Below are 27,046 nucleotides of genomic sequence, written 5' to 3' on the forward strand. Positions count from 1 at the left end.
GATCTTTGTTACTGCTGCAAGAAGATTTTGACTTGCTGAAGGCTAAAGTGATGGTTAGCATTTTTAGCAATAAAGTATTTTTGAATTAAGGTATGTACATTGTGTTTTTAGACATGATGCTGTTGCACACTTAATAGACTACAGTATACTATCAACATAATTTGTATGTGTACTGGGAAACCAAAAACTTCGTGTGACTCCCTTTGTGATATTTGCTTTATTGTGGTGGTCTGGAACTGAACCCACAGTATCTCCAAGGTATGCCTGTACATGTTTTGTAGCAGAACAGACTTCATATTTACCAAGTCTTTTTTCACTCCAAAACCCTCACACATGTTCCATCCTCAGTACTAAATTACAAATAGTTGTCTTTAAAGTGTCTCCCCTCCAGTGGAATGTTATTTGAGAGGAAAGAGAACTAATACTTAACTGGACAGCTCTGTCTGACATTTAAAGATAATCATTACCTCATTTAATCATCAACAACCATCGCCTTGTGTCCTCAGGTGAGGAGACTAAGTCCCAAAGAGGTTTGGGAACTTTGCCTAAGGTCACACAGTTAAGTACTAGAGTAGAAATTTAAGTTCATATATTTCTGGTTAGAAAATTGCTTTTGTATGCCACACTGCTTCTGGCAAGATAAGTTTGAGATCTTTAACAAGAGTGGTTGACTAACACACTTAATAGGATTGATGAAGTACCTCTGTTTCTCCCCTCTATGGTCTCTCCTCCTATAGCACTGAAATAGAAAGAGCAATGTAGCATAGCAAGGGGATAAGCAGAACTGTTGGTACCAAGGTATCTAGATTTGAAATTTGATTTGCTAGCTTTGTTCCCTATTAGTTATTTCATTTTAGTCAGATTATCTTTATGTACCTCAGTTTTTTGTCTGTAAAATGGTAATAATGAGTACTTACCTCTTGAGATTGAGTGTTAAGTGAGTTAATAGATCAAAACTTTTAAATGGTACCTGGCACATGGTGACTGCTCAATAGATGTTAACTGTTTGTCACTCCTCATTGCTTCTCTCGTTTCCTTTTTGGTTCGTTCTTTTTCTACTGTAATTCTATACCGTTTTCCTCATTTCTCTCTTCCCCTTCCTATCTCTTCATATCATTGATTTGAAATAGATTAAATATAGATTGTACTTATGACTATTGATGTTTCCATCACTTCCTAAGTTTTCATTGATGTTTTGGGTGAATATATTTGGACGTCTGTTTGTAGGGCTGGACAGTTTTAAAAAATAGTGATTGTGAGGACTTGTTTTGTTTCTTAAGGTAAGTGCTGTGCAGCTATTTTAGTCTAACCTTTTTGTGTGCCGAAGTTTTTTAACATTAAGCAAGAAGAGAAATAGTGTTACGGTATATTTCAGTGACAACATCTTACCTTAGTTTTATCTTTAAGGAGAATTCAGAATTTTTATTATTTGTAGATGGCAGGGTTTTATACCAGGAAAATCAACTGAGGAGCTAGTAAGTGATTTAAATACGATTACCGTGGCAAAATAAATCTATTTAATTTTCACATGCTTGTGAAATTTCCTTTGGATGAACTCTAATTTCATTCCACTGTGTTCAAAGAATATACTTAACTTTCAATCCCTTAAGTTTATTGAGACTTAATTTACAGCCTAGCATATGGTCAGTCCTGGAGGATGTTCATGTGTACTCAAGAAGACTGTATATTCTTGTTGTTGGGTAGAGTGTTCTATAGATGCCTGTATGATCTAGTTGGTATATAGTTGTTAAAGTTTTCTGTTTACTTGGTGATCTTCTGCTTAGTTCTATCCATTATTGAAAGTGGGGAGTTGAAGTCTTCTCTTTTTTTTTTTTTTTTTTTTTTGGCCCGCACCGTGCAGCATGTGGGATCTTAGTTCCCCAACCAGGGATCGAACCCGCACCCCCTGCAGTGGGAGTGCAGAGTCTTAACCACTGGACTGCCAGGGAAGGCCCTGAAATCTTTAACTATTATTGTTGGATTGTCTGTTTCTCTCTCCTCTGTCATTTTTTGCTTCATATGTTTTGAGGCTCTGTTAGGTTGTGCACATATATATATATATATATATATATATATATATATATATATGCATATATATAATTGTCATATTTTCTTGATGAATGGACCCTTTTATTATTGTAAAATGTTCCTCTTTATCTTTAGTAATATTTTTTTGTCTTACAGTCTTCTTTTTCTGATAAACATATAGCCACTCCAGCTTTCTTATGGTTGCTGTTTTGCATGATGCGTATTTTTCCATCCTTTTACTTTCAACCAGTTTATATCCTTGAATCCAAGATCTGTCTCCAATTGACAGCATGTGGTTGGATCTTTCTTTTTTTAAAAAAAAAATTTATTTATTTTGGCTACACTGGGTCTTAGTTGTGGCACGCGGGATCTTCGTTGTGACATGTGTGATCTTTTAGTTGCAGCATGCGGGATCTTCTTTTAGTTGTGGCATGCGGACTCTTAGTTGTGGCGTGCATGCGGGATTTAGTTCCCCCACCAGGGGTTGAACCCAGGCCCCCCCTGCATTGGGAATGCAGAGTCTTACCCACTAGACCACCATGGAAGTCCCTGGATCTTTCTTTTTAAATCCAGTCTATCTCTGTGTTTTGATTGGATTTTATGAGCCATTCACGTTTAATGTCATTATTGATATAGGTGGATTTACATTTGCCATTTTACTTTGTTTTCTATATCTCATGGCTTTTTTGTTCCTTTCTTCTTCCTTTACTGATTTCTTTTGCCTTAAGTGAATGTTTTCTAATGCATTTTAATTCCTTTTAATCATTTTTTCCACTATGTTTTTTGTTAATATTCTTTTAACAGATTTATTGAGACATTCACATACCATACAATTCATCCATTTAAAGTGTACAATTCAATGGTTTTTGTCCTATCAATAATTTTTAAAAATTGTGTTGAAATATATATATATATATCACAAAACTTGCTACTTTAACCATTTTAAGTGTACAATTTAGTGGCATTATTTACATTCACAATGTTATACAACCATCACAACTATTTCCAAAACTTGTTCATCACCCCAAGCAGAAATTTTGTAACCGTTCTCCAATAATTCTTCATCTTCCTTTTCCCCCAGCCCCTGGTAACCTCTAATTTCTGTCTATGAATTTGCCTATTCTAGATATTCATGTAAGTGGAACCATACAGTATTTGTCCTTTTGTATGTGGTTTAATTCACTTAGCATGGTGTTTTCAAGGCTTATCCATGTTGTAGCATGTATCAGAACTGTATTTCTTTTTATGACTGAAAAATATTCTTTTGTATGGATACACCACATTTTGTTCTTTCATTGGTTGATGGACATTTGGGTTGTTTCCACATTTTGGCTAGTATGATTAATGCTGCTGTAAACATTTGTGTACATGTTTTTGGTGTGGATGTATGTTATTTCTCTTGAATATGTACATAGGAGTGGAATGACTGGGTCATTTGTTAATTCTGTGTTTAACTTTTTGAGAAATTGCCAAACTGCTTTTCAAAGGAGCTGTACCATTTTGCGTTCTTGCTAACAGTGTATGAAGGTCCCACTTTCTCCACATCCTCGCCAACACTTGTTATCTGTTCTCCCCTTTTTTGGGTGGTAAAATGTACATAATATAAAATTTACCATTTTAACTTCTGGTGTTTTTTTTGGCTGCACTGTGCTGCACGTGGGATCTTAATTCCCCAGCCAGGGATCGAACCCGTGCCCCCTGCATTGGGAGCTTGGAGGCTTAACCACTGGACTGCCAGGGAAGTCCCCTCATGGCATTTTTGTGGGTAGCATTGTTCCAGTTTTAAAGACCTGGAAAATGAGTGAGAGTAGTTGTTACTGGCCTTTAAGATAGGGCAGCTTGTAAGTGGCAGAGGTGGGATTTTGAATAAGAGTTATGTTTGAATCCAGAAGTTATTTTTACTTGCTCCATTCCTCTGTCTTGCTCTTAATCAACCTAGCACATTAAGGAAAAAGTATTCAATTCTTATGTGATGGTAGAGAGATGGCTGTTGAAAACAGCAGAATAGAGCAGAGTATGCTATGCTGAGACCTGCTGTACCTGGCCAGCAGCGTTGGAAATCTAGAAATATGGAGAACTTAGAGGTAGAAGAAACTGAGAAACCAAGAGACAGAAAGGTGAGAGTATATAAGGGATAGGGATGGCAAGCATCTTGAGGCTTTGCCAATGGAATACTGTGCAAGAAGCAGAAGGTGATTTAGTTCTGTGGTCTGAGAGAAAGGTATTTTGTTTGGGGAGAGGTTTCATTCAGACTGCCACCTTTTCCATTTACCTTAATGTTATTTTGTTGAAAGGGACAGTCCCTTAGTTATCCACAGAATGCTTTTGTCTAGAATAATTTGTCCTCTGATTTTTGCCAGATATTTTTGATTTGTCTGTGGATGGAGAGTTATTGGGATGCATGTAGATGGAACAGTGTTGAGCATAAACAAAACAACACGAGAATATAATTTTAAGATGTTTTAACTCAAATAATCTAACGTTAAAGGAGTGCAAAGCAAGAGAGCAGTTAGTGCCGTGTGTGTGTGTGTGTGTGTGTGTATGTGCATGTTTTTTATTGTGGGAAAAATATATAACCAATTTACAATTTTAACCATTATTAAGTATAGTTCAGTGGCATTAAGTGCATTAACGTTGTGCAACCATCACCACCATCCATCTCCAGAACTTTTCATCTTCCCAAACTGCAACTCTGTACCCATTAAACAATAATTCCCCATTTCCTGCTCTTCCCAACCCCTGGTAACCACCCTTCTACTTTCCTTCTCTGACTGTAGGTACCTCATATAAGTGGAGTCATGGAATATCTGCCCCTTTGTGACTGGTTTATTTCACTTAGCATTACATCCTCAAGGTTCATCCAAGTCAGAATTTCCTTCCTTTTTAGCACTGAATACTATTACATTGTATGTATATACCAAATGTTGTTTATCCATTCATCCTTGGGTTGCTTCCCGGAAATAATTTTTGAAGAGCGATAGCATTGGTTTAGTGGACAAAGTAATAGAATTAATTTTTTAGACTTACTTTCTATCTGTGCTTTGGTCAAGTCACTTCTTAGAGCTGTGGTTTTCTAATTTATAGGAAAATGCCACATTCTATGTAAAGTGTAAGGATTTACTTTAAAAACACCACTTTAATTTTGGTGTGCCTCAGGGTTCGTCCCCCCTCCCCAACTTGCCCGACACTTGGGAATATATTATGCTATTTCTTCCCACCCCCCAAGATTGTGACCTCCTCACTTTCAGAAGGAAGTGTGTATTCGGGGGGCTCCCAGATGATGCTAATGAATCCGTCTCCCACTCTTGTGAACATTAGCGTTCTGTTCAAGACCCCCAAGTTCTCCTTCAATTCCTGACTTATAGAGTCAATTGTCTAGTGGATGTTTTCACCTCTGTTTCAGTGTCGAAAACTGTATTTGTCACTGCCATCACTGCTACCTACTATTCTCTACCCTCCCCTTTGAAAAGAAGTAGAAAGGAAAGGAAATTTGAGTCCAGGATTGTATAAGCCAAGAAAGCTCAGCTTCAAGGGAGGTGGGGGTAGTGGCAGCCAGTTGTGGCTAACGTTGAGAAGAGGGCAAACAGGGTGAACGGCGAGGAGCAGTCATCTGATTATCAGTTAATTGTCAATTAGTAGAGCATTGATGATCTGTGAACCAGACCTCCCCCACCCCCAAATGTACATATTTACAAAGTTTTGCATGTAATTTTAGGGGCGTTAATCCTCAAACCCATCCATAGACCTCAGTTAAGACCCAGTGGCTTAAAACAGTTTTGATAGCTTAGATACAGCTAGATGATGAGAGAGAATGGAAGAAGTGAAAGGGAAGGGAGAAGCAGAGGCATTCTGTTTTAAGATTTGGGGGGAAAGGGAAGGACAGAGGTTGGTGATTTTTCATTTCAGTAACAAAGATTCAAGCATATTTATAGGCTAAGAACAAGGTTTCCAGGAAAAGATTGAGGGAGCATCATTCATTGGGGATCGTGAGCAGTGGGATCAAAAGAAAGAGATTGGAGCAGATTTGAAGTAGAGAGAATGAAGTTGAATTGGTTAGCTGATATTTTGAGTGGTAGGAAAAAAAAAATTTAAACAGTTTGCCAGCCAACCCAAAGTGGCTGAAGAAAATGATAGGTGGGTTTTTCTGGGTTTTAAAATTGTCTACTTCACATAAAATTCTTTGTTAGTGTATGTAGGTTGTATAAAAATGGAGAACAAAAGTGAAAGGGAGGCTGTTCAGCCATGTTATCTTTTAATTGTTTTTCCACTTTATGTATTAAAGATTTTTCTGTTTTTAGCCTCCCCAGTACCCAATGTTATCAGTCTTAAGCTTTTTATTATGCCAATTTGGTAAGTGAAACAAAATCTTGTTAGAATGCCATCTCTGGGTTAAGTGATTATATTTAAGCTTGAAGTAAATACCATGGACTAAATGGAAGTGTGGTTGCCTTATAACCAAATATCTATAAATCAGTCAGCTGAGGTTCTCAATCTCGTGGTACATTAGAATCAGTCATGGGGGAGATTTTTTGAAAAGTACTGATGCCTAGGCTTAACTCCTGAATATTGTAATTTATTCAATCTGGAGAGGGGTTTGGACGTCGGTGTTTTTAAAAGCACTTTGGATGATTTTACTACACAGCTAAGAATATAGAATTGAGGGTTTGGTGGTATTCCTCTATACACCTTTGCCAGATTTCTGCAAAGAGGAATTCCATTGTTAAACAGTTTGGGTCTGTAGCCCTGTCATGGCCCTGGGAGTGCCTGTGGCCAAAACCTTCCCAAAAGGGGAGAGTCAAGGTCATTTGACAAAATAGGTCGTATTGGAGGAGTAGTATACAGTTAACAATCAGATTTTATTACTTGGTTTATGTCTTAAATACATTGTAGGAATGTGTATATTCAAGGCATTAGCAAATTGAAGACAGTTTTGCCACTCCATAATTAAATCGAAATGACAACTAAGTAAATACCTTGATAATGTCTTTGGAATCCCAGGAAGAAACTGAAATATTATAAGGCTATACTTGCATGTTTTCTTGACATAACTGCTGATGTACTGTTATCAGTTTATTAAGTTAAATATAGTATTAATGAAACGAGCTTTTCAGCTTTGTCCTCTCTCTCATTTATATAACCTGACTAGATTCACTGGTAATATTAAATTTGAACAATTCCTTAGTTCATGTTTTTTATGTCTAAAACAATGTGCTTTTTTCTTCTACTTGTAGGTTATGCAATGGTCTCTGCAAGATGGTTTATTCTTGAATTGGAGCTTTTTAAGACTGACAAATGCTGGTACTTCATCTTCTATAAGTGGACTATAATTTCTTTTTTCAAGACAACTACATAAGCAGACAAAATTGCAAAGATCTGCCCTGTGTCGAGTATGACAGCCACGACTCGTGGCTCTCCTGTAGGAGGGAATGACAACCAGGGCCAGGCTCCTGATGGACAGTCTCAGCCCCCCCTCCAACAGAATCAGGTAGGACGTTTAAGATACTAGTTAAAGCTACATTGGTGTGTCTATTATGGGATATTAAATAATGGAGCATGTTCTGAATAATTTGTGAAGTAACCATAAAACTGTTATTTTAAGAAATACAAGCATAGGTCTTACACAGTAACAAGAAACTCAAGTGCTGTAGATGGTGATGCTTGGGTATGCAGGTCCCCCCCCTCCTTTTTATTTCCTGGTGTCTTATACTATCAATAATCATTAAAATCAAGTATTTAAGCCCTGTGTCAGTTCCAGAGCAAAGCATTAAATCATTTGATGTAGCCTATGGTTAGAGTATGGACTCAAGTCATATTGCTTGTGTTCAAATTTTACCTTTGCACCATGCTAGCTTTGTGACTTTGGGTAAATTATATGACCTTTACGCCTCAGTTTTTTAGCTATAAAATAAGGATAACAATAGTATAACTACTTCGTAGGATCATTAAGAGGATCAAATGAAATAATGTTTGCAAAGAGCTTAAAATAGATTTTGGTATCTAGATTTTTATGCTGGCCTCAAAACTCATAATATTCTTTCTTCTTCTATTCTCTGGATGAATTTGTGTAAGACTTCAGTTATTTCTTCATTAATTATTTAGATTTTACTGGTGAAACCATCTGGCCTGGGGCTTTATTTGTGGAAAGGTTGTAATTGCAGATCCAACTTTTTTTTTAAATAGGGGAATTTTCTGATTTTTTTTTTTTTTTTTTTTTTTTTTTTTGGTGGCTTTTGGTAATGTGTTTTTCAAGGAATTTGTCCACTTCATCTAGATTGTCAAATTATTGGAGTAAAACTTTATAATATCCTTTTTTATTCTTTTTAATGTCTTAGGGTCTGTGGTAACATCTCCTTTTTCATCTCTGATACTGCTAATTTGTATTCTCCTGATTACTCTTTCCTGAATGATTTATCAATTTCATCAAACCTTCCCCAAAACCAGTTTTTGGCTTTAACTCTCTCCGCCCTTCCCACTTACATGCTTTTAACTCTTATTTCTTGTTCCCTTTACTTCTTTTGGGTTTGGATTGCTGCTCTTTTTCTCATTTCTTGAAATGTAAGTTTAGATAATTAATTTTCAGCCTTCTATTGTATGCAGTTTTATACTGGGACATATTAAACCGAATAAGACAAACATTAAAACTTGTGATATGCAGCTCAAACAGTACTTAGAGGTGAATTTGTAGCTGAGGTGCATGCATGTGAATCACAGACTTGCTGCTTACAGTTGGTACATGTTTGTGTAGAATTCTGTATGGATAAGTTTTTAGGCAAAAGTACTGTTATTGTAGAGTACTTACATTTGTCATTTGTGATTAAGTTCTTATTGTCCAGCTATTATAGATTACGTATTCTCTCTATTACAGGTATGATAGGAAATAGCTGCATGTGTGTGTGTGTGCGCGTGCGCTGGTGCACTTTCCCTCCCTCCCCCCTTCCCCCCTTTCATCCTCTCCCTCTGCCATTTTAGAGAAGTGAGCAAGTCAGTTTTTAATGTTTTTTTTCCAAATAAATGTCAACTTTATTCCTTTTTCCTCTCCAGTTCCCACTTTTAGGACATGTAATACTTAAGTATATGGTCACAAGTCTTGGACAGAGTCGTTAAGTCTTTCCTGTGTCATAAATTTGTTAGCCAGTACTCATGTTTCTTTAAACATAGTCTAAAGTTTATGTTGGATGCCAGAGATTTACATTTTTAAACCAGGAGCTTGTAGTTTGAGTTCCAGTATCTTTTGCTCTCTCTTTTCTGTTTCATACCTGCATCGTGCATGGACTTTTAACTTCTTCTGCAGTGTTTGTGGTTTGCATGGCTTTAGACAGAAATTAAATCTCTAACCTTACTTTTATTTTAAGGTGTACTTGATAATTCTAAGAGCTCTTGGGTTTGTGATACTCAGCTTAATATTATGTACCTGCATTATGTCCTCTTCCTTTAAATAGCTCTTTACATTTTTGAGGATGAATGATAATTAAAACAAACAAAGGAACAAACAAATTGTTTTTTTTTTTTTTTTTGGGCCGCACCACTCGGCTTGTGGGAACTTAGTTCCCCAAGCAGGGATTGAACCCGGGCCCTCAGTGAGAGCACGGAGTCCTAACCACTGGACCGCCAGGGAATTCCCACAAATTGCATTCTTAACTATCTGTAGAATCCCTCTTTCACTTTCTTATTCTTTACTTTTTAATGTTAGGATTTTAGTTATTTCAGAAGAAGATTTGACACTTACTGGACCAAGAGGAAGCAACCATAGCATTCATTAATCACTACCCAGCTTACGGCTTACTTTGAAAATGCTTTTTTCATATTGGCATAAAGGGAATTTCTAAAACCAATCAGATTTTTCACTTAATCTATAATAGTTTTTAAAAGGGTGTTCCCATAGGAGAGAATTTTAGGCTCTAGTATATATAATAAAGCTCAGTGATAAATGAAACAGCCTTGGCAAAGGCCCTATGGGATGAACACTCTTGGGAGATGTTCATGGGAGGGTGCAGACTTTCTGGAATGGAATTTAGTAAAATATATGTCAGTAGCCCTAAAAGAAAAAATTTATACTGTTGTTGTAGTAATTATATTTCCAGCGTTCTGTCCTAAGGAAAAATTGAAGTTCAACACAAAGATTTATATATAAAAGATTCAGTATAGTTTTGTTTTATGTTAGCAATAAAAATTGCAGAATGCTAAATGTCCCTTAATTTTGTTTAATTAATTTAATACTATGTGGCCATTAATCAGCTCTTTAAAAAAGATTGTTTATGATGTGGGAAAATACTCAAATGTTGAATGGAAAAGGACAGACTTAAGCAAGTATAATCCCAATTTTATTGAAAATTTATACATATATATAGACAGGATTTGGGGGGGTCACATAGAAGAAAAATTGCAAGGAAATAATTGAAAATGTCATTGGTGCTTATCTGTTGGTGTGGTATTGCAGGTATCTTAATTGTTATTTTTGTCTAGGATTTCTGTGAGCATGTATATAATACATATATACTAGGGGAAATGGGCCTTTTTAAAAAGTAATGAAGCAGATTTCCTAAGTTACATACTTGAGATGCAAATATTTCTGTTGGGCTTCTAAAACTTGAATTCTGTTCTGTAGATTTTTGCCTTGAAACTAGCCCTATAGCACCTGCGTAGTGTTCGCCATCTTAAGTAAAAGTTTGCTGTTTACTTGAAAATTGGCTCTATGAGTTCATACATAAACTTTGTAAGTAGAATATATTAATGGTGGTATACCCACCTGTCTTCAATACAAGTACTTATTTATGCATCTGTTCAATAAATGCTAAAATGATAGGGAAAGGGGCCTTCTTCTCTAAAAGGGCCGTCAACCTACAGTAGGTAGAAAATTCAAGAATATACAAGTAAAAGTCAGCTTAAAATTTAGATTAGTCTCAATTTGAAAGAGAAAAATACCATCTGCTTTCAAAATTATTAAGGGTCATAAAAGTTCATTCACTTAATTGTGGAAATATTGTACACAGCTAAAATATGGGGGGAAAGAAAAAGAAGCACTAAGAATGAAGAATGAAAGAATAAAATTAGCCTTATTAGTTGAAAATGATGTGACTTATTTAGAAACCACAATGAAGTTTTAATTGTTTGGATAATAGTTGGAGACTAGGGGAATTGTGGAATAAAATTTATTTTTTCTCTTCAAAATGAAAAATAAATGTTATGTCAGAAACTTTTTAATCTGCAAAATGTGTACGATAATTTCTATCATGAAGGGCTCATATAATGGGAAATGTAGGCGGAGAAGCAGCATACATTGTGGATAAGAACTCAAACTTTAGAATTAGACCTGGATTCAGATCCTGACCACAGAATTGGAGCTGTGTGACCTAGGGCTAATTACTTATTGTCTGAGTTTGTTTTTTTCATCTGTTAAGTGGCAGAAGAATACTTCCTTAGGCTGTTGAGGATTAAATGAAATTATTTTAAAGCATAGTAGCACAGAGACTGCCTGAAACATCATAAACTTACAATGATCATATCTTCTTTAAAAGTTTACATTATTTCCCCCTAATCTGTGTTGGTGTTTGAATTTAATTAAGACTTCATCGCCTGATTCTTCCAATGAAAATTCCCCGGCAACTCCCCCAGATGAACAAGGTCAAGTTGATGCCCCACCACAGCTTGAAGATGAGGAACCTGCATTTCCACATACTGACCTGGCAAAGTTGGATGACATGATCAATAGGTGAGTTGATTTTGTTTTGCTTTTTAATGTGTGTCATACAGAGGAAAAACAAAAGTATTTCAGCACAGTGATTAGTACTAAGAAAAGAGAAAGAGTGGATAGGAATATCCCAGTAACCATACTGCCTCCTTAAATAGCCTTAACATCTTAGTCATTGCCATGTACTTTGCAACCCATGGTTCTTAATGGATTTAAAAAATGAAAGGAAGTAACAGTGTCAATAAAGTGTTCAGATTACTGATGATCACCCTAGCTGGTGTGTTACTGAAGTAGAACCGTATGTGTGATTTCCCGTTTTTTTTTTTCTTATTGGCATGTGGGTTACTGGATGACTTTAATACTTCTTGCATGGCCCTGAGGTAAACCAGGTCATAAGAAGATTGAGATCCTCAGAGCCTGCCCCCTTGTGAACCCTTGATTAGTTTGAGACATTTAACCATCTCAGCTATTTGTTTCTCCTGATCTTCATCTCAGGGGAGTGGTTCAGAGTATACATTTTCATACTCATAGCACAAACATTCACCCACACCCACCTCCCCGCCCCACGCTTTGATTATTTGGAGTAAGACTCTTGAGAGAGTGAAAGCTTAAGCTTGTATGTATGGGAAGGAAAAGATTTAAAGAAGATATGGGAAGAACGTTTCAGGGAACCATCCTGCATGTCTGTGGTCTTCACCAGGCTGTGAGCTCAACAAGTGAGTCCTAGGGAGGTGTGACACATCCCTCCAACCCCCCAAAAGAAGAGTAAGGAAAATACACTTACAGGCACTTACTTGCCTTAGTAAGTTTCTTTTTTTTTTTAACTTTGGGTTTGTTTGTTTATTTATTTATTTATTTATTTATTTATTTATTTATTTATGGCTGTGTCGGGTCTTCGTTTCTGTGCGAGGGCTTTCTCTAGTTGCGGCAAGTGGGGGCCACTCTTCATCGCGGTGCGCGGGCCTCTCATTATCGCGGCCTCTCTTGTTGCGGAGCACAGGCTCCAGACGCGCAGGCTCAGTAGTTGTGGCTCACGGGCCTAGCTGCTCCGCGGCATGTGGGATCTTCCCAGACCAGGGCTCAAACCCGTGTCCCCTGCATTGGCAGGCAGATTCCCAACCACTGCACCACCAGGGAAGCCCCAGTAAGTTTACTTTTTAAAAATCAGTTAACACCATTACATATATAATGTCAGGGGAAATAGAAACCCTTTGCGTTTTTAAAAAAACATTCTGATTACATAAGTAATATAATGTAAGTACATCTTGTTAAACATAGAAATATATTATGTCAATAATGTTCTTTGTAATTTCCTCCGTAGATACACACCTCCCAACCAAAAGTTACTACTAACAATAAGGTGTACATTCTTCCAGGTTGTCTTTGTGTTTATTATCATATGTGCTGCTTTCTGTACAAATATGGAATTCTTACTATAATATCATTTTATAAAATGTTTTCCTCACTTCATTTATTTTAAATATTTTTCCTATTAATAAATATACATTTAACTCATTGTTTTTAGAGGTATATTTGAAAGAACACATTAAATGTCATTCTTCTGGCAGATGCCTATAGTAATGGTATATAATGAATTAGTCAAACAAACAAACAGTTGTATAAAGTTGTAATGTCCCTGCCCATTCTCTGTAGCAGAGTTATGATAGCAAAAAGTTGTACTGCTGCTTTTCAATTTTTGTCTGGTGGTTGCTGACGATAAAGTGTACTTCTTATGCTCACTCAAGGGCAAAGTTTCATGTTAGCAAATCTGCAGGGGGAGAGAAACACAAGTGATGTTTTTTTATGTAAATAAAAACAATGAGAAAGGGTGGTATACATTTGTTTCTAATAGATTATGTGGTCATGGAGCACTTTTTATCAAAATGGGGGTTTTTGGAGCACTGGGTAAGTTGGGTGGTAGTGAGGGATGAAGGGGTAGGAAGAGGATGGACTCCCATATGGTTGGGCCGCTGGCACTGGGAGCAGAGAAAGCACCAACTGGGTGTCTGCTGCATCGTTGTTTGAGGGAGGAGGGTGCCTGTGGAGGCATAAAGACTTGGAGACCTGCGTCTAACTTAACCTTCAGGAAAAAGTTGATGAGGCAGAAATTAGTCATTTGCCACCTAGATATTTTCTTCTTTGTGAGGAAGTGGTGACAACTAAGAGGTTCATCATGTCTCCTTTAACCTGAAGCCTGAAAGAGCACTTTCCTATGAACTCTAACAAATAGGTATCCATTTACGTGATACTTGATTATTATAGTAGTTTTATATTCTAGTGATACTTGATTATTATAGTAGTTTTATATTCTGTGTTATTAAAATAATTTTATTTTCCCCCTTCTCTCATTGCTATATCTTTTGTTTGACAGTTCCTTAAAAAATTTTTGTTTGTAGAGACAACAGATGATGCTTAGTCCCACAAAGCAGATGTTCTGCCAACCTTGTGGTTTTAATATTTTAGTTTCATTTTAATATTTTCATGGTGAGCTGAGTAGTTGTAATTAGTAACTCATTTATAGTGCCTCTTTCAGTGTTCAACCAATAAACATCTTTTTATATTATTAAAACCCTTAGGCCTCGATGGGTGGTTCCAGTTTTGCCGAAAGGGGAATTAGAAGTGCTTTTAGAAGCTGCTATTGATCTTAGTAAAAAAGGTAAGTTTAAATGGTCTTATGCTTTCCATAATGTATGCTACTAGCTAATAGTTTCACTTCATGCCTGAAGACTTTTTCTGTGTATTCCTAGACTAGAACATTTAGCTAAGTTTTCTTGCTATGGCTTATGATTTGTCCCTAGAGCAAGGGTTCATATCCTTTGGACAGCCTTCAAGGATGTTTGTGAACTCTCTGAAGTTATACATAAAATTTGTATATATTCATATTTAAACTGTCTAGCTTATGTGTTGATTATTCTTTAATACACAGAAAAGGTTTGGATTTTCTCTAAAAGAAAAAAAGACCGAAAGATGAGGTCCTGTGTTTTTTAAAAAAAATAACCCAATAAAAAGGAGTCATGCTGTTATTCTTGTCTAGAAGTAAAAGCTTAATTTTGGAATTAATCATTATTTTTTTCAGTGACTAGTTTTCTTTAGGTGCAATTGAATTCTCTTAGTAAAGGGCTACTATTGTAATATCTACTCATCTTTAAGGCATTGGAGATTAAAATAAACAGCAGTAACATTTCAATTTCTGAAATAGGGTAGCCATGGATGTGTTCTAATTATCAATAGGAATTATCACAATTGAAATTAAATGTTGTAAAAATTATTGTCTTTAGTACCTTGCTTAAGTCTGTCTCATTCCACGGCAAGGGTAAAATTTCCTTTCTCTTAGAGTAATTACCCTCCTTCATTTAAGGAACGTGTCTTTACACCTTATTAATCTTAGAAAACCAATCTAATGAGCTATGAAAATGCATTATCAGATTACCATTGTTTTCACCACTCAAATTTCTTTTGTTCATTTACACATTTACTCATCAGTTCAGCAAATTTTTGAAGACTTCTGTCCTAGACATGTTTTAGGTCCTGACTGTACAGTGATAGGTAAAAACACACAGTGGTATTTCATTTAATATCATTGACATTCATTGGACATGCAATCCCCTCCTCCTCCCCATATTTCTTTGGGACCATGGTTTATTTTAATTTTAGACAAGGTTCAGATTTTTTAAACTACAGTACTGGGCTTAAATGTCATGTCTTTTGTACATCCAAAATCGTATAATACTCTTACGTTCAAATTGAATGGCTTTTCATTTTGTCATCAAGAGTTAAAGATTATTTTGTGTGTCTGGGGGCACGTAGCTCTGCTGCCTTTCTGAAATCCGGTGAAATTAAAAGAAAGATATAAAGAAGCGTAGATGTTGAGCCAGTGGAAGAGACTAATATGGAAGATGATAATTTATCTTTAATCGATTAAACTCTTCTGGAGAATAGTAGAATAGTATTTGATGTCAAATGGATAATGTACAACCAAAATGAGATTTTAAAAATAGTTGAGAAATGTCATTTTTAAAAAAATTTTTATTAATTTTATTTATTTTTGTCTGCGTTGGGTCTTCATTGCTGCGCACGGGCTTTCTCTAGTTGTGAGCGGGGGCTACTCTTCATTGCGGTGCGCAGGCTTCTCGTTGCGGTGGCTTCTCTTGTTGTGGAGCACGGGCTCTAGGCGTGCGAGCTTCAGTAGTTGTGGCACATGGGCTCAGTAGTTGTGGTGCACGGGATTACTTGCTCCGTGGCATGTGGGAACTTCCCGGACCAGGGCTTGTACCCATGTCTCTTGCATTGGCAGGCAGATTCTTAACCACTGCGCCACCAGGGAAGTCCCCGAGAAACGTCATTTTAAAAATTTTAAGATTTGTTGTCAGAGAGTAAAATACTGTGAAGTATATTTAAATCCCCTATCACATGGTACTCATAACCATTTTGTATTTAAGGTCGGTCCAGTGTCATAATTTGAAATAGTTTCGATTCATCTTGATATTACTTGTATTAATGTACTTTTATACAGTTAAGTATTTTTGAAATTCATTGAAGATTATTTTTGTTTCTGAATGATTGTTACCTTTTTGACCTCTTATACATAATGCTGTGAGTTTTTTTCCAAAGCTAGTCGGCATTTGTTAGCTGTATTTTACAGTTATTACTTTTTATCATATAATTGGACATTGTAAGACAACCAGAGAAATATTTTGTTTACATTAATTTTTCTCTCCTTTTCTTAGGCCTTGATGTTAAAAGTGAAGCATGTCAGCGATTTTTTCGAGATGGGCTAACAATATCTTTCACTAAAATCCTTACAGACGAGGCAGTGAGTGGCTGGAAGTTTGAAATTCATGTGAGTCTTTCATTTGAATTTAAAAAATCAGATTTATATAGTGATGAGTGTGTTTTCTTATATAGTATATTTGGTTATATATTTGATCCATTAATTAAAGGATTTTAAAATGAGAAACTTTAAAAATACTTTTTATGAGTTATGATTTCTGTTGAAAGAAGCATGATCATTTAGAATGAGTGTGAGATTTAGAGTTAGAAAACATTGGTTTAATCTGTCTCCTTGGTTCTCAAGTGCCTTGTGACTTTTGACAAGTGACCATATTTCACTGAAAATATGACAGTTGTGAAATGCACCACTCACTTACTTTATGTACCACTGAGGAAGGAAAACACCCAAGATGGGGAATCTATTATCTGAGACACAAAGGGTCAATGCAGAGAAATAAACTTAACATACAGAAAGAAACACCAAAGAAACCTGCACATTTCAACTTTGGCACCTGGTAGAGGGGGAAAAAAATCTCTTAAAAACTTAAACCACAAGCCAGTATTCAAACCGTTTTGAAGGCTGAATTCAAATCAGAGTTGTGGTACAAAAAATATCAAATGGGGAACTTAAAGTGGTCTCAGGTTGGTGGTGTCCCCAGATGACTGGCAGAAACCAAGACAAATCTCTACAAATACCTTCAGTCTAGGTAAATGCACCACTATGCATTGATTATGTGATACAGTCAGATTCCAGAGATCTTAAAAAGTGAAAAGAAATGTGCATTTTTAGATTGAAGTACCATAATTACTCCAGGTCTCTGTTCTTGTTTATATTATGGAAATATGGTTATAAATTGTGAAGCAGGGCATATTTTTATGCCCTGTGAACTATTTCTCAAATATAACCATAGCATAAAAATACCAACATCTTCTAATTCAACATGTAAGTTTTTAAGTATAGAATGGAAACTTTGGGAGTGGTATCAGACTTTTTTTTTTTTTTAAAGAAATTCCTTTATTTTTATTATTTATTTATTTTTAGCTGTGTTGGGTCTTCGTTTCTGTGCGAGGGCTTTCTCTAGTTGTGGCAAGCGGGGGCCACGCCTAACCGCGGTGCGCGGGCCTATCACTGCCGCGGCCTCTCTTGTTGCGGAGCACAGGCTCCAGACGCGCAGGCTCAGTAGTTGTGGCTCACGGGCCTAGTTGCTCCGCGGCATGTGGGATCTTCCCAGACCAGGGCTCGAACCCGTGTCCCCCTGCATTGGCAGGCAGATTCTCAACCACTGCGCCACCAGGGAAGCCCCAGACTTTTGTATTGAGGCGTAGATAGCAAACCTACTCTGTCTGGGATATTTGATGATACATTGTTTAGATTTTAGAATTGTTGCCTCTAGTCGGAAAATTGCATAGAGAAAGCAGTGGTAATTTGCATCTTGTCTGGGGACATGGAGCAGTGCCTACTTCATTTTGTAAGTCATTGCAAATAGCCTTTGAAAGTAGGTACTATATAAATTATAAAGTAAATGCTAATTTCTTTTTTGATACATCAATTTGATCCCAATATTAGTAAAATTAAACATAACTCAAATGATCGGTATAGCACAGTTGAGAGGTCATTATTAAGATATAATTAATCAAGATCGGAAGATATTTCTGTTCGGAATGGTTTGATCTCATTAATTATTCTTTATATGACAGAGGTGTATTATCAACAATACTCATCGCCTGGTGGAGCTATGTGTGGCCAAGTTGTCCCAAGACTGGTTTCCACTTCTAGAACTTCTCTCCATGGCCTTAAATCCTCATTGCAAATTCCATATCTACAATGGTACACGTCCATGTGAATCCGTTTCCTCAAATGTTCAGTTGCCTGAAGATGAACTCTTTGCTCGTTCTCCAGACCCTCGATCACCAAAAGTGTGTTGGTTTGTTATTTTCAAAGTTAAATATTACAGTTGTTTTGCTCTGCTATAGAACTTTAAATGATCTGAACCTACTGTTAACATGGAGGAGGGTAATTTGACATTGCTCTTAAAGGGATTTTGCATTATTTTGTAATTTTTTTTTTTTTAATTTAAAAATATTTTTGGCTTTCTCCATGTAGTTAGTCCCCATTGTCTTCTGCCCAGCCTCTTGGGAAATAGTCATAATTTGGGTTGGTATAAAACAGAGCATATTTTTCCTTTTAAATAAGAGTAGAGTAGGAGATTACGTCTTTGACCAAGGCCTGGCTAATGTGTCATAAAACTATAGAAATTACAAATGAAAGCAAAATAGCAAAACTTAAAAATATCCATGAAATATATATAGCATACATAAACGTAAAAGTTCTCCAATGTAAATTTTCTATGCCAGCATAAACAGAATGTACATTAAAAAATGTATCCCTAAGCTGTACTTCTTTTAATAAATATTAAATAATTAACCATATATAATTTTTAAATTTTAGAATTTAGGAAGACTTTTTAAATATTGATGACCTTATTTTTTTTAAAAAAACAGGAAAATTTGAATATATATATATATATTGTTTGGTTTATTCTGTTAAAAATGGAAATCATCAAAAGTTATTGAACTTAGAGCTGAGAGTTTCTGGTATTTCCCAAGGTTCCTGTTCTTGCCACTTCAGACTTTTTTTGTTTGAGTAAATCAAATTAATATTTAAATAATGGCAATCTCTAAAATATACCTGTATTTTTTAAAAAATTTTACTTAATTTTTTGCTCTATAGGTCAATAGTAATCTGTAAGAGTCTCGATGGGAACAAGTTGATTTAGGATGGCTTCTGGTTGAAGACATTTTTATATATCTTTCTTTGAAGCCTAGCTTTTCTTGAGTATTACTAATTTTTGAGTATTCCTAATTGCGTAAGTGTACATTGCAGCTGAAAACATGAGATTAGCTTTAGACTTTCTTTGTGCACATATATATACTGTGTTATATATACATAACTGTTGAGTTTATCAGCCTAGTTGTCTCATTCCAGTTACTGGAGAAATAAAAATACATTACATAATAAGTATGTACTTTCTTAGAATTGCTGAATGCCAAAAGGGAGCTGGTGAATTAAATGCTCAGATTTTTAATTTCTTTTTAAATAGCTTAATGATTTATTGCAAAATGAGCATCCATGTAACCCACTCAGGTCAAGAAATGGTCAAGAAATAGTACATTGTCACTCCCCGGAGGCCCCCTTCCACACTCCCTCCCAATCATTGCCCCCTCCGGCCTTCCTAACTTTAAGTAATGTCCTGACTAATAAAATCATTTCCTTGCTTTTCTTTATAGCTGGACTCAAGCACATGTCCATAATCCCGGTAGTTTAGTTTTGTCTATTTAAAATACCTTATGAAAATTAAATTGACATAAATTCTTTTGTATCTGACTTTATCTCAACAGATTTCTTTGTAAGAATCAGAGTTTTAATTGTTTTGATTTAGCCTTTTAAGACCAAATAAAAAGGAAAACATTATAATGAACTTACATAGAAATACGGTAGTTGATTTGAGAATTTAATTGATTTAGAGTCTCATAAAAATCATATCAGAACTACCATAGTGTCTCTTTAAAGCAGTTACCTTTTACTTAGTGTTTTCCTGTTGTCCTGAACACTGCTTTTTGGTTTTTTTTTTAATAGCTGTAGAAACTACTTTTGCTTAAGACTTAAGTAGAGAAAGTGCCCCTTTGTCACCCTCTTGTTTTTCTTCCTTCAGTGACTTCCAAAATGTGGCCTTTTAGAAGAAGGCAAGGAATTAAAGGTTGTCTTAAGTACATGACTTTTTAGATACATTTGATTCTTTTATCTATATAAGCTTTTGATTCCTTTTTAATTTGCCTATCCCAGCTGCACTGTACTTGTGAGTTACTTGCTATCCCTTAGAGAAGAGGTTGAAAGATAATTCTTACTATTGTATTGTGGTACGTCTAAGATGAGAACTGGGTGTATTCACATGAGTCAGCACAAAGTATCAACCAGCATGTTCTAGTTAGGAACAAAAAATAGAATACCAGGGATTAGTTTTTAATGGATAGGTCACTCTTTGGCTTTAAGATTATTGTATTTCTAGGGTGTTTGTAGTTATTCACAACTACAACAAAAAATAAATTCAAACAATATCTTAGGTTACCAAATACCTTTTTTTTTTAGAGTCTTTTTACCCCCTTAAATTTTTTAAAGTAGACCTTCAGATAATAAGGTATTCTCATATGGTGGGATCTCTGAGATAGAAGCGTGGCTTCTAATTCCTGTTCACCAGCTATATCGTTACAAACAAACAGCTGTGCCCTAGTGATCTATACTACTACTTATGCTTTTCTCACAGACAGGATTACTGTGAACAATATGCAATATTTCGTGTCTTTTTTCAAAGATGGTTTTATATAATAATTTTCTTTTATTGAATTTCCTGTTTCTAGTATGTTTCAATCAAGAAATTACTTCAGATAGCATTTCCCTCCCCCCAAAAGCAGGAAGTTAACTTTTTTATTAACTGTATTGTTGCAGGGTTGGCTCGTGGATCTTCTCAACAAATTCGGCACTTTAAATGGGTTTCAGATTTTGCATGATCGTTTTATTAATGGATCAGCATTAAATGTTCAAATAATTGCAGCCCTTATTAAGTAAGTTATGTTTTAAAATTAATCTTCAGTGCATTATAGAAATTGCTACTTAATTGCTTGATAAAAATTGTTTCTTTTTTCAAATGTGGTTTCTTCTCTTTAGCTGGTAACTTGCATTTTTTATTTTTTTTAACGGAAATTACTCTGGTTTATTTTATTTTTATTTTTTATTTTTTATTTTTTATTAATATTTTAAAAATATTTATTTGGCTGTGCCGGGTCTTTGTTGCGGCACGCGGGATCTTTGGTTGCAGCATGCAGGCTCTTAGTTGCAGCATGCAGGATCTAGTTCCCCAATCAGGCATTGAACCCGCACTCCCTGCATTGGGAGTGCGGAGTCTTAACCACTGGACCACCAGGGAAGTCCCCGGATTGTTTTAAAGTAATAGGTACAGTCTGAATTCAGTCCTAGTTGAATTGTAAGAAATTGAATATTAAAAGAGATTTTTGTCTTTCTTGTTTCAGACCATTTGGACAATGCTATGAGTTTCTCACTCTTCATACGGTGAAAAAGTACTTCCTTCCAGTAATAGAAATGGTTCCACAGTTTTTAGAAAACTTAACTGATGAAGAACTGAAAAAAGAAGCAAAGAATGAAGCCAAAAATGATGCTCTTTCAATGATTATTAAATCCTTGAAAAATTTAGCTTCAAGGGTTCCAGGACAAGAAGAAACTGTAAAAAATTTAGAAATATTTAGGTTAAAAATGATACTTAGGTAAGATATTTACCTCTTGAAATAATTACTTATGTGAATGTTTAGAATCGTATTTAGCACTGAATTTCTCTTACAGATTATTGCAAATTTCTTCTTTTAATGGAAAGATGAATGCACTTAATGAAGTTAATAAGGTGATATCTAGTGTATCGTACTACACTCATCGGCATGGTAATCCTGAGGAGGAAGAATGGCTCACAGCTGAACGAATGGCAGTAAGTCCTTTGATTCTACTTTCATGAATAATAATCTATCTGAGGCAAAAATCAGAATAGCTCTACTTAAAGTTAGTAATATTAACATTTTAAAGAAAACTTTGAAATTGGGAGGTGTTTGGATTGATTTACAACTCTGTTAATCCTGAGAACTTTTTGTGATAACATGGTTTATTATTTGGTATATTTGGTGATATATAATTGTTTGATGATAATGGATAGCTTAGCACATCTTTGATAAGCTTACTGCTGAATGTAGGTGTTCTGAAGTAATTATTAGCTTGTCAGGTGGGGGTTGAAATTGAGTAAATAAAGGTGATTTGGGGAATAGATTGGGTAGTATCTGGTAGCTATTGAATGAAGTGGCCTATTCATTTGACGAATTCCACTTAAAGATTTTAAAATAGGAAATATAATTATTAGAATAAGATACACATGAGTTAATGTTTTGTTATCATTGTAAGGACTTCGCTTAAGCACTTATATTTACATCATTTTGATGTTGAAAGTTTAGGAAACTTTATTTACCCTAGGTAATTTGCATATATTATAGTTTAAAAATGAATAAGAGGGCTTCCCTGGTGGTGCAGTGGTTGAGAATCTGCCTGCTAATGCAGGGGACATGGGTTCGAGCCCTGGTCTGGGAAGATCCCACATGCCGTGGAGCAACTAGGCCCGTGAGCCACAACTACTAAGCCTGCGCGTCTGGAGCCTGTGCTCCGCAACAAGAGAGGCCGCGATAGTGAGAGGCCCGCGCACCGCGATGAAGAGTGGCCCCCACTTGCCGCAGCTAGAGAAAGCCCTAGCACAGAAACGAAGACCCAACATAGCAGTCAGTCAATCAATCAATAAATAAATAAATCTTTTTAAAAAAAAAACAAAAAACCCTTGACATAAGTGAATCCATTTTTTAAAAAAATGAATAAGAATGCTACTTAAATATTGGTTGAATAACTTTAGCGCATACTGTCTGACAGTACTGAGGAGACATCTGTAAAAGAACTGTCCTTGACCTCAAGGAGGCCTCAGTTTAATAGGGAAAACAGTGATTAGAATGTGATAAAAGGTATGTGGAGGATGCCTAGACACATTGGCCCTGTGTTAGGGGTCAGGTGGTAGTCATCTAGTTTTGTGTATCTGGTTTGTCTGTTCACCTTGTGGAAAGTCGAGCACAGAGCTACTCAGTGTGGTCTGAGGTCTGGTTCTGGTCCTTGAGCTGTTGCCAAGGCTAGATGAATATGGCAGATGGCATTGAGTGTTTAGAAACTTCTGTAGCAATTTGATATTGCCACATTTTAATTGTATTCTACAAAAATACCTGTCTGTAATAGATTAGAAGTAAAAAAGGACCTTTACCAGCTGAGAAGTGTACTTCTTTTCTCTAGCACATTTTGGGGCTAAATACTTTTTATTCTCATTAAATTGAATAGTGTAAAATCATACAGTGTGGTCTGTTACCTTTGTATTGTATCATGAGTTAGTTTTCTTTTGTTGATTTAAATATTAAATAAATACCTGTCAAGCAATATAGCATAGTGTTAGAGAAACACAGACTTGGGAAGCTTTCAGCCTTGATTCAGATTCTGGTTCCAACACTTCTGAGCCTGTTTACTTTTCTGTAATAGGGTAATACAGCCCTCATTAGGATTGTTTAGAAGATTAAAAAGCTAATGGATAAGCAATAATAGTGTAATTGGTTAATAAATAAAAGTAAAAAAAAAAGTACCTTTTCACCCAAATCAAAACTGGTATAAAAAAATCTAAAGATCCTAAAATGGGTCCTATAACCCACCATACCTAAACCATGGTGATCGCTACATTTATTTATTTATTTATTTTAAAATTTATTTTATTTATTTATTTTTGGCTGCATTGGGTCTTCATTGCTGTGCGCAGGCTTTCTCTAGTTGTGGCGAGCAGGGGCTACTCTTTGTTGCGGTGCGTGGGCTTCTCATTGCAGTGGCTTCTCTTGTTGCGGAGCACCGGCTCTAGGTGAGCAGGCTTCAGTAGTTGTGGCTCGTGGGCTCTAGAGCACAGGCTCAGTAGTTGTGGCGCACAGGCTTAGTTTCTCAGTGGTATGTGGGATCTTCCCAGACCAGGGCGCGAACCCGTGTCCCCTGCATTGGCAGGCGGATTCTTAACCACTGCGCCACCAGGGAAGCCCAATTGCTACATTTAAATAATAATTTTCTGAGTAAATGCTGGAGTAAAATCTTTTTAATGATTTCACTGTTTCTAATTATGGAAACATTTCTGTATGTGCAAAATTAAGTTCCATGAAATTATTGGGATTTTTCATAATTCTGTATCAAAAGAACACATAACCATGTTACATTAGTGCATTATATTTTGAGTTTTTAAATTCCTCCTAATGTTTAAAAGCGTGAACAAGGGACTTCCCTGGTGGTTCAGTGGGCAAGACTGTGCTCCCAATTCAGGGGGCCCTGGTTCGATCCCTGGTTGGGGAACTAAATCCCACATGCATGCTGCAACTAAAAAAAAAGAAAGAAAGAAAGAAAATAAACCCTGGAAGCTAAAAGTGTGAACAATACTTTATGTATATATTTTTAGAAGCTTTGAAACAAGTGTTTGAATTCTATTTAGGAGTGGATACAGCAGAACAATATTTTATCCATAGTCTTGCGAGATAGTCTTCATCAACCACAGTATGTAGAAAAGCTAGAGAAGATTCTTCGTTTTGTCATCAAAGAAAAGGCCCTGACCTTACAAGATCTTGATAATATCTGGGCAGCGCAGGTAAGGAATTTAAGATGGTGGCTCTTTGGTTTGTAAAAGAAATGTACTAAAAACTAAAGAAATGGTAGTAGTTGTAGTTAAATGGGATGAAGACTTACACTGTTTGACTTTCAGTATAAGTAAATGCTTATTGTTTACAGAAGTCCTGTCAAGAATCCTTTTGAGATGGCCAGTAATATTTTTAAAATAAAAATATTCCAACGTCTACTGTATGTATTTGGTAAAGGTTGGCAATTTGTAGGTTTTAAATAAGAGGCAAACAGTAAAATAATAAGAAATGTCTATTGAAAGAGTATAAGACATCCATAATTGGTTTCTTCATATACTTAAAACAAAGAACAATGTCAGGAAAGTTAAATCACTAGATTATTTACAAAAACCTGTAATAATCCGAAGGATTAATAGCTTTTAGAAGGATAAGTAACCTTTGCTCTCAGAGATAGAAACTATGTGATTCCTTTGATTATCCTAATGACAAGTTTCTATTCATGGATCACTTGGGAAGTATTGATGAGTTCTAGATTACAAAGCTTTGTTTATTGAGTCTGTAGAAACCAAGAAAGCATTCAGTTTTGCCTTTGACTGCTTAAGGTTCCAGTTTTGAAACAACACCACTGGTGGGCCTTATTCTCCTATTTGCAATGTTAGAACTGGCATGTTAAATTCAATAAACTGTAATAAAAGTTCACATGAATTCCCAAAGTCTATATTAACCATGTATGTCAAGAAATTGAGTTGTCAGGTTTTAGATGGCAGTTCTAAAACATGTAAAATGTTAGGAATTTTCTTAGGTTACACAGTTAGTCAGAGATGGGAATACTTTATTAATTAATAGTTTTCCACAGACAGTGTATGCTACTTATTGCTGTTCAAATTTTAGTATCCTCTGATTTTCTTCGGTTTTTCAATAGGCGGGGAAGCATGAAGCCATTGTGAAGAATGTACATGATCTACTGGCAAAGTTGGCATGGGATTTTTCTCCTGAGCAACTTGATCATCTTTTTGATTGCTTTAAGGTAATAGTTAACATAGTAGTACAGTTTCATTTTTAATAGAATTAATTCATTAAATCTATGAATGGTTCTTACCCAATAAGTACTTAAATGGAAATCATTAAACAGTTTCTAGTGTAAAGGAATTGACCATTGTTTTCTTTTTCAATGAGATCTTGCTGTTCATTTTTATAATAATAGTCCTCATAAATAAGGAATTTTTTTTTTTAATTCAGTTGTCAATTTGAATTCCTTTCCCCTAGCAGTTTGTGTTTTCATTATAGGTTCAAGTGAACTGTAGGACTGCAGGGAAGGATTAATTGGTTGCAATGAAAAATAAAGAATCAACAGCAAGGACTACCAATACCTTAATAGTCTGGGGTGATTTGCACAGGCAAATTGGAAATGTAATTCATGGACTTAATGGAAATGTAATTCAAAAGGTAGCCCAAGAGCTCCTACAGTCATATCTGCATTGGTGCCATCATGCACTTTTTAAAGCCATATTGTGTAGTGGTCTCTCTCCAGTTACTAGTGCTGGGTTTGTAAAAGCCAAGTGTTTGGTGAATTTGTGGATTAAGAACACAAGATGTTATGGCAGTGTTCACAGAGGGGCATTCTGTTAACAACTGGCATTAGATCACGAAGATATCTTGTTAAAAATAACAGTTATAACAGATATACTGACTGCTGGTGGGAACATAAGTTCCTGCAACCACTTAGGAGAATAGTTTGGTGTTTCTGGAAAAGTGTAAGATTTTCATGACTTAATCAGTTTGACTTCTGAATATATACTGTAGAGAAACTCATGCATATGTACACCAGTATACACAGTCAACATTTGTGGCAGAATTATTAATAATAGCTAAAAATTGCTATGTAAGATGGATAAATTGTGGAATGTTCATATAATGAAACATAACAATGAGAATGAGCAGATTTGAGCAGCTCAACCACAAGGGTGAGTCTAATAAACAGAAGGTTGAAGAAAGGAATGAAGGCACACAAGAATTCCATATACCTTGATTGCATTAACATAATAAACTTCAGAAATAGACCCAGCTAGCTTCTGGAGTGCTGCTTACCATATTATTTTTGACCTGGGTAATAGTTACATAGGTGTTTACATTATGTAGTATAATGTGTATGTTTGTACCTTTCTTGATGTGTATTTCACAATTGAAGAAAAAATAATACCAATTACTGGCTTCTACCCAAGACCAATTAACTCTGAGTTGCTAGGAATGGGGCCTGGGAGT

General features: G+C 35.7%; 1 protein-coding gene across 4 annotated transcripts in view; it reads left to right on the forward strand.

Moving 5' to 3' along the window:
* Positions 1 to 27,046, forward strand: part of USP9X (ubiquitin specific peptidase 9 X-linked) — a 120,312-nt gene that overhangs the window by 23,092 nt on the left and 70,174 nt on the right. For all 4 annotated transcript variants that reach the window (XM_059911599.1, XM_059911598.1, XM_059911601.1 and 1 more), the window contains 10 exons: positions 7,260 to 7,513; positions 11,592 to 11,737; positions 14,293 to 14,372; positions 16,444 to 16,556; positions 18,185 to 18,403; positions 20,991 to 21,106; positions 21,572 to 21,823; positions 21,900 to 22,038; positions 24,643 to 24,795; positions 25,707 to 25,811. In XM_059911599.1, the coding sequence (XP_059767582.1) occupies positions 7,418 to 7,513; positions 11,592 to 11,737; positions 14,293 to 14,372; positions 16,444 to 16,556; positions 18,185 to 18,403; positions 20,991 to 21,106; positions 21,572 to 21,823; positions 21,900 to 22,038; positions 24,643 to 24,795; positions 25,707 to 25,811 (1,419 nt within the window). In that variant the 5' untranslated portion in view covers positions 7,260 to 7,417. The remainder of the gene's footprint in view (positions 1 to 7,259; positions 7,514 to 11,591; positions 11,738 to 14,292; positions 14,373 to 16,443; positions 16,557 to 18,184; positions 18,404 to 20,990; positions 21,107 to 21,571; positions 21,824 to 21,899; positions 22,039 to 24,642; positions 24,796 to 25,706; positions 25,812 to 27,046) is intronic.

This window comes from Balaenoptera ricei, chromosome X, assembly GCF_028023285.1.
Source record: "Balaenoptera ricei isolate mBalRic1 chromosome X, mBalRic1.hap2, whole genome shotgun sequence".
NCBI classification, from domain to species: domain Eukaryota; kingdom Metazoa; phylum Chordata; class Mammalia; order Artiodactyla; family Balaenopteridae; genus Balaenoptera; species Balaenoptera ricei.